Consider the following 12,784-nt stretch of genomic DNA (forward strand, 5'->3'; position numbering starts at 1 on the left):
TATAGTCTTTTTGGCATATACCTTGGCATGCATTGAATTATCAAATGATCTACTTCTTTATTTTAGATTTCTCTATTTCTCTTTGCCCTAGCTTTTTCTTTTTTTCCCTAACTTCTCTCCATTCGTCTCTCTTTTAATAATCTCTACATTCCATATGGTTCTTGTCTTTGGCATTGCCACAACTATATGTTAATCATAGCTTTCAGTTATTTACCACATCTGTATTCGCAAGCCATCATCATAATCTTTTAGCCGAGCCACATCATTGGTCGCATCATGTTTTCAGACCTAGCCATGTTTCACTATCATCTACCTTAATCCTACTCTAATTCATCAAACATGTCTTCAAGCTACTATTTGGCGGTAACAATCTAATTCTAAAAGTCACAAAAATTTAATCTAAAAGGTAAGTAAATAAATTAAATAAACTTACATATTATATAGTGCAAAATTTTGTATAGTTGAATATAGTGTTAGATACTATTTACTTATACATGAATTGATTTACATATATATCGTTAACCATAAAATAGATACCCCTTTTGGGGGCTAAAATCCATGAAAAATTTAAAACTTATATACCCTACTAATATTTCTAAAATATTCAATATGATATTAAACTCACTTTTCTTTTTTCTTGATTGCCATGATACCCACTTTAGAGCCAATTTTTATTCACTTCTCTTCGTAGATTTAGATAAGTGAATATACACAATTACAATACTCTTTTTGAGATCTTTTAATTTCACTATTAATCTATTATTAATAATATATAAATTCCACTTAAATCTGCTCAAAGTTAATAAAATATTCATATCAAATACATAACGTTTTCAACAGCTACACTTTACTACAACCTTCTTGTCAGTCTAAAAATACCACCTCATAGCCTCCTATTTTCTCCAAAAGTTCATTCTAAATTTCAACTACAATAAATTACCAGATGAAGTTTTTTATACTCAACAACCTGCATCGATACACAAATTCCTGGTATATCCTTATATATCCATACTCACTAGTAAAACCTAACTCATTTACTAAAGAAAGAAAAAAAATCCTTCCAAACTGTCCTTTCCTACTGTGCTCATCCCATGTACTAAAAAAATCTCTCAAATCTTTCCACCATAACCGAGCTCCTCTCTAACTATGCTCATCCAATTCACTGAAGAAAACCGTCTAAAACCTTCATCTAGGTTTTTCTTTTCAATCATACTATTCTTCAAAGTGAAGGTTATTATAGGTGCTCTCAATTACAATCCTCTCTAAAGTGGGCTCTCAATGGGCTCTTCTTCTCTTTCAATGGGCTTTTCTTCTTATGAACCCTAAAGAGAAGGAAACTTAATGGTTAGCCATGAAAGAAAGCTATACAACCAAATTTGTAAAGTGTCATAGACAATTTTGATATTTTAAAAGTCATTTTCTAAAATGTCAAGAATCTTTTAAAAACTTACAATAGAAAATAGGAGTCGATTTAAATATATATATATAAAAAGGGATTGGAGCGGGCAAATACATATTTTTCCTAAATCAAGACAAATAATCTAATAAGAACCACCCATTCCTCTCTCCTAATCTAATAGTCGAGATTAAAAAATATTAAATAAACTTAACCACCCAACCCTTTGAATTTTTAAGAGTAAATTAGTCATATTGTATTTCTCTTTCTTAAGCGATCTATTTTACTATAAAAGATAATAATAATAATAATAATAATAAATTAATAGAAGTCGTCACTGCATCCTCGAGTCTAATTAAACCAAGAAAATTTTTATTTAACACCCTCAAATTTTTTATGTTTTTCTAGTTTACATACTAAATTTTTGCTATTTAATCTCTAGCTTTTTATCGAATATTTACAAAAAGAACATTCTACTGAAAGATTTGTCTGGTAAAACATATAAGGCTTTTTAGTTTCTTTTACAAATATGTGATCAAATATAAGGGCTAATTTGTAAATATAAAAGTAAATTAAATCAAAATGAAACTCTAGGTAGAATAGAGGGAAGTTTTCATTTAACACGGGTCTTTTCATCTGTTTCTCGTTTACACTTTGTATTTTTATTATTTAAAATTCGAGCATCATATTTTACTGAATTTAGATAATCAATATTCTTGTATTAATTTCTTCACATATTCTAATATTATTAATAAAAAGATTATAAAAATAAATAATAAAAAAACTACTTAAAATCTAGTTTACTTACCGGTTAATCAAGTCATACATGTATACTGTGTTATATATCCCTTAGTTTATCAATGAAATAAAAACGTTTTTAATAAATAATTGATTTGTATCAAATCATTGCTCCAGAATCAAATATGAAATCAGGAACCAGAAACTCTGTTTCAAAAAGCTTTGGCTTCCCACCGGCTACCATTCTTTTCTTAATTAAGACCCAATGAGAAATTAGGATAAAAACAGACAGAGATAGTTTTAATTTGAGTTGGACTTTCATCGCCGTATTTATAAGTAAATAATTGCATATTAGTCATGAACTTTATGCTTTGCATAAAATCATATCAATTTTCAGTACATGTAAATCGCTTAACTACGCTGTCTCGTGATAGCACCATTATGAATCTCGAGGCAAGGATCCTAATCTTGACCTTCCAATAAGGAAAGATATAGCATCCAAATATATTATTATTACTATTATTTATGAGCTTAAAATAAGATATGAGCTAGACAAATGACCAACCCTCTTTAGAGATAGTCATTTAGGCTCACCAAACTTTTAGTCAATCTAGTAAGCTATCTAGTATAAGCTTCAAGTTATGTGTATTGCCAAACAATTGCTCCGAATCAAATACCGTCGAGATTTGCTCTAAATTATCGCGCTGCTGAGCTGCTCCTCCAAATCAACAACACTGTCGAGCCATCAACTACACTGACGAGCTGTTAAACTAAGCCACCAAATCACTAAACAATTTTCTCCACAATATTATTTGGGGTTGAAATCAAACCTATGATCTCCTTAGTCATGGGAAATGTACTTAGAAACTCTCCTAGAATTGGTTGGTCCAAATATTTTGCTTTGCTCACACTCAAACTTTGCTACGATTAACTTGTTTCACAAACTCGGGGCCTGATGGCTTACAATCCTAGTCGCACAGACTACGGAGTACACACCCTAACTACGGAGGGCAACTTCATTAAACTAACAGCTCTCTACGAAGAATCATTAAATATGGACTTCGATATTTGGGCTGTTGGTAAGCCGTCGGTCATCATTCACTCCCTTTGTTTGTTTAATGAACTAATGGATGTATATTCATCCTCGGCCTCCGGTCCTCAATCTTCGTTCATCATTTAGTCTCGTCTTCTCTTCGATACATCTTATGAGCGACCCCATCGTAAATTACAAATACGAATTGATTGATTTGATAGTCAATATATGCTAACCAATACCTGGGGAGTTTGGAAAAATTATTGCAGTCCGGGATGCCACAAGTGCTCCCATCCATTGGTCATTTATTGGGAGCATTAGATTCTCCACCACTAGTGCTCAGATTCATTACATCCACCAGTAGGTACGGCCATAAGCCGTGCTGCCTTTGGGTTTGAGCCTAATCCGCTTCACTCTGAGATTAAGAAAAACTTTAGAACACTTACATTTTAGATTTTTATTTCTAGAATTATATCTTTAATTTAGAATAAGGTATTCTATTATTTATTTGTAATATAGAATACTGGTGTAATAATTATTTCCGACATCATAAAATAAACAAAAACAAATAATAAGTAAAAATTAACTAAAATATTATTAATTTGATATTCACTTTAACGATGTCTTTGCCATTCCGAAAAGGATAGGGGTATTACGATCAGCTCTAAGCAATTCAACAAGTTCTCTAATTGGGTCAATCTCTTGGGCCTCCTCGACTTGGGCTTCTCTGGCCTAGCGTACATCTTGTCCAATTGAAGATGAGCTTGCAAACTCATCAAGGTCAAGTTGGACCATGCCCTCGCTTGCCCTAGTTAGTCCACTACCAACCGCACCCCTATTCTCCTCTACTTTTCTCCTCTCTCTCAGCATAAAGTCCATATATTAATGGTTGAGAATTGATGTGCTAAAGTGGAGTCCTTTGTTCCCTTCTATAACGATGCCTAGGTTGACTCCTATGACCCCCATGCCCCTCTTTCTTCAACCTCAAGAAGTTTATTGGTCACCTCTCAGGGTAGGCTGCTTCTAACTTTTTTTAACTTGCACATTAGGCTCGCCGCTATCAAAAAGGAGATTCTAAAGACACAAACTAACCCTAGAAACTCTGAAAATTGAATGAAGGAAAAATCCTTAAGAAGCATCCACGAGAACCTCCTCCTTAAGGATGAAACTAATATTTACTTTTAAAAGTAAAATAAAATAAAACTATAAGTACAAAAATTAGGAATAATTCTCTTTTCATCCCCTAAATTATCACCTATTTTTACAGTGACCTTCTGAACTTTTTTTGATATATGCACATCCCCTGAACTATTAGAAATATCTCACTTGACTCTTTCTATTTGGGTTCTGTTATCTATTTCTATATATAAGATGTCACATGGTAATCATGTGACAAATATATGACAATTTTACCCTCATATGCATGTGCAAGTCACATGCAAATTAAGAGAAAATTTTAGATGGAAGAAAATATCCCTCATCTTGTACATGGCGCCTATTGTCACCCTCATCCTTCTCACCGTCGCCCTCCTCCTCGAGCTTGACATTGTGGTCGCCATCACCCTCCTCTACATTCCTTTTTTCCTTTGTTTTCTTCTCTCTTATCTCTCTCAAAAAATGCCTTAAAAAACCTATCTTTACCACCTCCAAATTGAAGAGACCCTTTTCTCTCTGAAACCTCCTAACCCATAAATCCACCCACCACTAAACACCCTGCAATCTAAGAAACAAAACCAAGCCATCTCTTCGTCGGTAATTGACAAGTGTGAGGAAGGCCGCACTATTGATGAATTGGCCACCCAGGCCATCATCTTAATCCTCTCCGACTAGAGCCGTGGGATCTTGTCGAATTTGATGAAGAGTTGAGCGTTCATACCCTTGGCGTAGGGTTTTAAGGCTTCCCACTAGGTGCCCTCAATAGCCTTCTCGATGAGGAAGTTCTTAGCAACAAGGAGAGTAGTAGTGGATGGTAGGACAACGCGGAGTGCTTGAGCTAGTGGACATAGAGGCTGTGACACCAGATGTCAGCAAGGAGTTGATAGTTCTCGAGCTTGCAATGAAGGGCCTCACACTGCTACTCTCGAGCTTGCGATGAGGGACACGACGGTGCAAATAGAGGGGAGGGATGAGGTGATAGCAAAGCAGAAGGAGGTCATCAATCATCATTTTTGGATAGGAAGATGATTGAAGGCGATAGCACATGGGTGACAAAGAAATTATTCCAAAAAATATACCTATTTTGAAATTAAGTTTGGGTAGACATGATCATTAGGCTTGACCTGCCCAAACCTAGCCTGAACCCACTCGATTTTAATTGAGCTAAACCTAGCCTAAGCCCGATTCATGCCCAACTCGACCTGAGCCTAAGATGGTAGTGAGCAGCATGGTCTAAGCCTTTGCTCGCCCTACCTGACTCGAAAATTTGATCAATTACTCTCACCTATAGCCCGACCCATAATGCATGCATATTCTTATAAATTTTTTTATCCCACATTGAATATTTAATAAATTATATATTAATATCTTTCCATGAAAGATAGCTAAAATATCTTCATATAATCTCATTAAACTCGGCTCAATAAGATATAATATTTTTTATATTTAACCGACTCTTATACCCAATCTAAGCTCAATATCTAATGGGCTAGTGGACGATAACGGATTAGAATATTCTAGCCTCAGTAGTTGGGCTGTGAATAAATATTGAATTCAGGTTGGCCAGAAAAGCTTGGCGTGAGCCCAATCATATCTAATTTTGGGATGGCAGTCAAAAATTCATATTTATTAGCATATCTTAAGAGTCAAATCAATCAATTCGTTATTGGTTTTAATTTACGCCCTCCTCCGTTGATGTGATATCAGTAGGGCTTACCTACTATCTAGAAATCAAAGTGCATATTTAATTATTCTTTCATAGAGAGAATGGGATAAAAATAAAATAAAATAATATAAATAAATTAGATAATTAATGCAGAGTGTTATTAATTTTTAATAAAAAATTATGGATAAAAAACTTTGATTGATATTTTAAAATAAGACTAATATTCAATAGTTAAGATAAATAATTTTATATTACTAAATTTTTAATTAAGTATATCGAAATTATATTATATAAAATAAATATTGAAATAAGTATTACACGTCATTACTAAAAATATTAAAATTACATGACTATGGAGGATGAATAGGACGAGGAACTCAATATTGTTGATTCTATTCAATCTCCAATTCTTGAAAGAAATAAAAGCCACTGACGATGAACGATTTCAACGATTTTTACTCGGCATTGAATTATGACGGAGGCACGAGAATGAAGAAATATAGTTTTTAATATAATTTGTATTTCATGTTTGATGTATTTTATGTCTGACGTATTTCATGTTTAATATATTTTATATTTGATGTATTTCATATTTGATATACTTTAATATTTAGTATTTACATTTGAAAATAATTTTGAGTCATTATCCGAATAATTTTGGGACACATTGATTTTAAATAAAAAGAAATATTTATATGTAATTTTAAAGTTTAAATTAATTTAAAAATAATTTAATTTTAGACTTATTTTAATAGTCTCGATAGGAACTTTCTGACCGTAGTATTATTGTAAAAAAAGTAAAATTAATCATATAATCAGTTTAACTAACTAAATTATTTAATAAAAGATATAAATATAATTAAAATTGTTAGATTAAATATTTATAGGATAAAATTAGAATTTTAAAATATTTAAAATTAAATAGAGCCGATCTCTAAATTTTTTGGTGGGGCTCGAAATACTGTAACTACTCCAAATTTAGTGGTCTCTAAATACAGCATCTACGTAGCCTGGTTAGAGATGCTCAAATAGATGATTCAGGTGAGATTCCATTGGGCCCAAAAATGAGACTCGTGCTCGAATGAAAGCAAGGAGGTGTTTGGTTAGCTGCTTTCTACGTGGTGTATTAATAAATACAGCATCTAATCTAAAAATCTATGTTTGGTTTAGTGCATCTAGACTTAGATGCAGCATTTTAAAATACCTAATTAGACCTAGATCCACTTGATCAAAATGGATGTCAAAGGACTACTACTACTCTAGCCACTTCATGCATAACCTAATCCCAATACTAGCAGTTTCAAACGAATCCCGACTCATCTAAAATCCCAACCCAAACTCATCTCTCCTTTCATTTCTATCATCATCTCCTCTCCTCCACCATCGCCGCATCACAGAGTTGCTTGCCTGATCTTCTTCATTGCACATCACTGCATCATTGAGGTACTTTTTGTTTATTTCTTCTATACAGTTCTATTTTGCACATCACCGCATCATAGAGGTATTACGGCTCTTTTTCCTCTTTCTCATCACATCCCTTTCAAGACCATTTTGGGCTCTCTTTAGAGTTGTATTTTTGTTTGATTAAGGACAAGGAGGGTTTGGTGGTGGTGGTGGAGAGCAGTGGGCTTGGTGGCAGTGGTGATAGTGATGGTGAGCAGTGGAATTTTGTTTGATTAAAGAGAAAAAAAGGGTTTTAGGTATTTAGGTTTTGCTTTCTTTTCTTCTAACTTTTCTACAATTATTTTTCCAATGTCTTGCAGTTTGCCATAATTCTTGGGGTCCTCATCACCAAATGTTATAACTTTTCTAAATATGTATTTTTAAATATAGGAAACCAAACAGCCCCCAAATGAGGCAATGATTGAATGCAAAATTGAGGGGAGGGTTGGGCCACTCTCCTTATCGACGTGAAAGCAAATGGGGCTAACTTGTGGGCTGTGGTAGTGTTGACCCTTCCCATACGTAAAGCAAACTCTAATTGAGGGGAGAGTGGAAAAGCATCAGGGGTGCAGTCTTTGATCAAGGCAGCACTACTCCAATTAATATTATTAGAGAGCCCATGAATTGCCCAATACTAGTTTTTGACGATCACTAAAAATTCAGCATCTATTAGCAATGGATCAAGTTTTAACCTCATACAAATGGACAATGGAAAGAGCCTGAGCTTAAGCAGTTATTTAGGAAGAATACCTTTCCAAAGACTGATCGACCGATAGTCATTAATAGAGGCAACAGTCAGTTTGTTTGAAATAAGAATCATATTAGTTTCGTTGATCCCTAGAACAGCTAGCTTGAGAAGATTCTATAATAAAGAGGAAATACTTTAATATCCCGATCTAAAGTTATAATAGCTAGTTTTTATATCCGGTACTAATTCAAACATCACGTTACATTTAAAAAAGGGCATCGAGAAGATTAGATTTTGCGTTACACATTCTTTTCTTTTATTAAGATATGATTGTGATAGATATGATTATATCTCAATTATAGGAGATATATTTTATTACTAGACAATTTAAATTTAATTCTCTATCTCTATTTATTATCAAATTTTAATTTAAATTAATATTAAATTAATGAGAGATATATGTAAGTAATTAAAAAATAATTGAAGAGATAGAATTTAATTAAACTTTAATCAAGTCAACTAAAAAAAGATATCAATCCCCTTATTCAGATATAATTATATTATATTTTAATAATTATATTATACTTTAAAAATAAGTAATCACATGTTAAACCGGTTATAAAACTTAAATTTTTAGTGTTTTTGTTATACCAAATCTAAAGATGGGATTTTTACATATCATACTTTATATTTTACACTTATTTTACGTTTCGCACCCCATTATTTTGTAACTCGACCTTTTATTTTCTATTATAATTCTCATTTAACATCGTGACGTTATTTTTTTTAGAAGAAAAAAATAGGATAAAGAAGACAAGGATAATTTAGATATTTATAAATTATTTTATATATTATAACGAAATAATTCTTTTCTAGTATCGCTTAAGCTAACCCACGGTGTTAAATAAGAATTATAGAGAAAAATGAGAGGTTGGGATACAAATTCCTTAAGGACAGAATGTGAATAATAAAATAGGTAAAATATAGAGTTTGATTTATAAAGACTTTATATATATATATATATATATTTGATTATTTAACAACCCGATGGCTAAAAATAGGCTGGACAAATGGCCAACCCTCCTTAGATAAAGAGGCACTTAAGCCTTACTAATCTATAGCTAATATATTACGTTGTTTAGTCTATGCTTCAAGTCATGTTGCTAAACTATTTTTGTAAATTAAATGCCGTCGAGATTTGCTCCAAGTTATCACACTGCCGAGCTCCTCTTTCAAACCGACTACATAGTTGAGCTATCAATTAAATCAAGTCGAACCGGTTAAGTAAAACTATCAAGCCAATGTAACTATCAACTCAACTAAAGTTGGTTTGGTTCTATATTATATAATATACATGTCCAACCAATTCACTTGTTACTTCAAGAAGTAATGAGTATATTCAGTTCAGAACTTCGCTATAGTTTTATGTTCCGGAGAAGACTAGCTATGGCATTCCCTAATCTAGCTACTAGGTAAGCTGTTCCGATACCGATTTAGATACCGATAAAATAAAATAAAAAAAAGTAAGTATAAATTTATATATGAATATAAAATATTCGTATTTGAATCAGTATCTTAATATAAAATATAGATTCAAATATGACTTGAAAACTCCGATGTGATATGAGTAGGCTCGACCTGCTCATACGCCGAACTCTACAGCAAACTGACATCAGAAAAAATAAATAGAACTGTCAAACTGTTCTTGGCCCCAAAAAGGTTTAAAAAGCCAGTACGGGACCTCGGCACATGGCTGCACTCCTACTGGTGGATGAAACGAATCCGAGCACTAGCTTGGAGACCGCGCCGGCCCCACTGCGGTAGTTTTTTTAAAAGCAACTAACTTTTTGGTAGATATTTTCTCCGTGACAAAATATCACATCGACTCTGATTTTAAATAATTATTATAAAAAAATCAATTAGTGATCGGTGATGATTTGGCTCAATGATTTGGTACGTTTAATAACCCAGCAATGTGGTTGGCTCGAAGGAGCAGTGCGATGGCTTAGTTCAGAGTAGTAGTTTAGATACACATGGCTTGAAGTTTAAACTAGACGGCTTAGTATATTAGTTAAAACTTGATGGGATTTTAGTGTTATTATACTTAGGGAGGGTTAACTTTTTGTTTAGTTCATATCTAACTATTGAGCTCTTGAATTAAAAAAGAAACAAAATTAATAAAAAATGATAAAATAAAGCAAATTTTATAAATCACTTTTTACGTTCTTATATTTTACCTATTTTGTAATTCATTTTAAAAAAATTTATAATCTAATATTTTATAATTTTTATTTTACACGTTAAATAAACTTAGACGGTACAAACAAAAATATTTCATTGATATAGTTAATAATTTATAAAATACTAAAATTACCTCGTCAAGCTTGACAACCCTAGAGTCAACTGGGTTGAATTGGGCTTAAGCTCTAACCTAGCTGAGACAAGTTTAAAATTTGAGCTCGTTTATTAGTTAATCAAGCTTAAATAAGCTAATAAAACCCCTCAAGTTTATTTCCCTTGCACCATTTCCAACGCAAATTAACCCATTTTCATTAAAAAAAACACAAATTAACCCATTATTCCAGATACATCGTTAGCTCCTCCACTACCATTAGACCACCAAGCCAGCCGCTCTAAGGAACTCTCTCAACCCCTTCTCCGACGACCCTTCTGATCCCTCCTTCCACGCCATCCTCATCAACGCCTTAATCTCCATCGCGCTCCTCTTCATGTCCTTCCCCTTCTCGTTGTCCCCCATGATCATCTCCAACACCTCCACTACCTTCTTCTTCTCCAACTTCGCCCTCTTCCCCCTCGCCACCTCGACGCACACCCCCCACTCCTCCGCCATCATCTTCGCGTTGTAGAACTGATCGGCGCTAAGCGGCCATGCTATGATCGGAATTCCGCAGCACAAGCTCTCCAACAACGAGTTCCATCCGCAATGGCTCAAGAACGCGGCTAGCGACTCGTGCGCAAGAATCCTCGCCTGTGGCGCCCAGCCATGAACTAGTAATCCCTTCTTCTCTCTCTTTATTCTTTCTTCGAATCCTGGAGGAAGCCACTCGTCCCGGAACTCACCCTTCACGTCGAACTCCACAGGCGGTCTAATGACCCAAATGAACGGCCGGTTGCTACGATCAAGACCCATCGCCAATTCCATCATTTGTTGAGCTTGTATTGTGTTTTGAGACCCGAATGATATGTACAGGACCGAAGCCGGCTTTTGCGAGTCTAACCACGTTATAATTTCGTTATCATGCTCCGAAGAAGAGGAAATTGAGGTCAGTGGCCCGACAGGCCACACAGGGATACCTAGAGATTTCCGGAGCATATTTAGCCCGGTGGATTCGAACTCTTCGACGGTGTTTACCAACATAGAGTCGCTTTCGTACCAAGTCGAGATTCGAGATCGAAAGGTGGCCGACCACCCGTCGTTGCCATCCGCATGGAGGAGATGATCCGGGAGTTGCGAACGGTGGATGACGACTTCAGGATGGTCGGGAAGCGAGAACTCGTCGCTTGTGGTATCATTATGAGGGAGCTGCGTCCATAGAGAGCAGAAGATGGCGTTGCCGTACGCGCTGCTCGTGTTGAAGATGGAATGATAAGCTTTGTATTTCCTTGCTACGTCGACGGTCCACGCGAAGAAGATGTCGGTAATGATGCATATGGGAGCAATATCCTTGCCGGCGATATGTGCAACGAAGTCCTCGAAGGCGGGGAGGAGGGAATCGGAGGCGTTGAAGAAGGTGAGGAATTGGTGGAAAGGAAGGACGGCGGCGGATTCCGCGTAGGCGGGGAGGCCGAAGTCGGCGGGGGAGAAGGGGAGGGAGTGGAGGCGGAGGGAGGAGGTGGGAGGGAGGGAAGAGCGGATGGATTGAATATTGAGAGGGGTCGAGACGAGGGTGATGGTGAGGGAGGGGTGGTGGTTGTGGAGGAGGGTAGCCAAGGAGAGGAAAGGGTTGATGTGGCCTTGGGCCAGAAAGGGGAAGAGAACCACATGAGGCTTGTAGTCTGCCATTAAGAGAGAGGAGACACACTTGGTAGAGATTCTTATGTGGTGTAGAACTATGAATGGTTACATGGTTGCCTCTCGTATACTTAAAATGAGATTTCAATCCTAAATAGAAATACTGTTGAAAAAACTTAGACATTCATATCTATATAAACTCCTCGACAATATTTTTACCCTTTGCTTAAATTAATATACGAAATATAAAATAAAGAGTAAAACAAAGATGAACATTAAAATTTTTATGTGAAAAAAATTTAAACAAAAAAGAACTACGAATTTAAACTCAGATCAAAACCAATAACTAAATTTATAGCAGTTTACAAGTATGATTTACAAACAACCTATCGATCCCTACAATTTTGTTTAACTCAGTTTTACTCGTTCGCGCTCACAATTTTAGTAGCTCTCGAGATGGAATTTGTTTAGATGATCATTAAGACAAAAGTTTGGTGGGTTGAAAATGAGACGGATCTTGTTGATGAAAGAACGTTATAACTAAAACAATGACTAACATCGCTATCATTAGGGCATCTCAACCTTTATATATGTTAATAAGATAAGGTTAAATTTTAGTAGCAAGTCTCATGGAAGTTCAGAAATATCTTGTTATGTAGGGGTGTTCGAACGTAGTCCGAGTGTGTTTGAAC

At 35.0% G+C, this 12,784-nt stretch overlaps 1 protein-coding gene across 1 annotated transcript; it reads right to left on the minus strand.

Annotated features, from left to right (window-relative positions):
* Nucleotides 1-10,644: 10,644 nt before the first annotated feature.
* On the minus strand, nucleotides 10,645-12,302 carry LOC140785157 (UDP-glycosyltransferase 92A1-like). Its single transcript, XM_073132916.1, has one exon. It carries the CDS (start codon nucleotides 12,141-12,143, stop codon nucleotides 10,731-10,733), a length of 1,413 nt encoding a protein of 470 aa, XP_072989017.1. The 5' UTR covers nucleotides 12,144-12,302; the 3' UTR covers nucleotides 10,645-10,730.
* Between the last annotated feature and the right edge of the window lie 482 nt (nucleotides 12,303-12,784).

Source organism: Typha latifolia, chromosome 3 (genome assembly GCF_019914945.1).
Source record: "Typha latifolia isolate L0001 chromosome 3, TyphaL0001v2, whole genome shotgun sequence".
NCBI classification, from domain to species: Eukaryota; Viridiplantae; Streptophyta; class Magnoliopsida; order Poales; family Typhaceae; genus Typha; species Typha latifolia.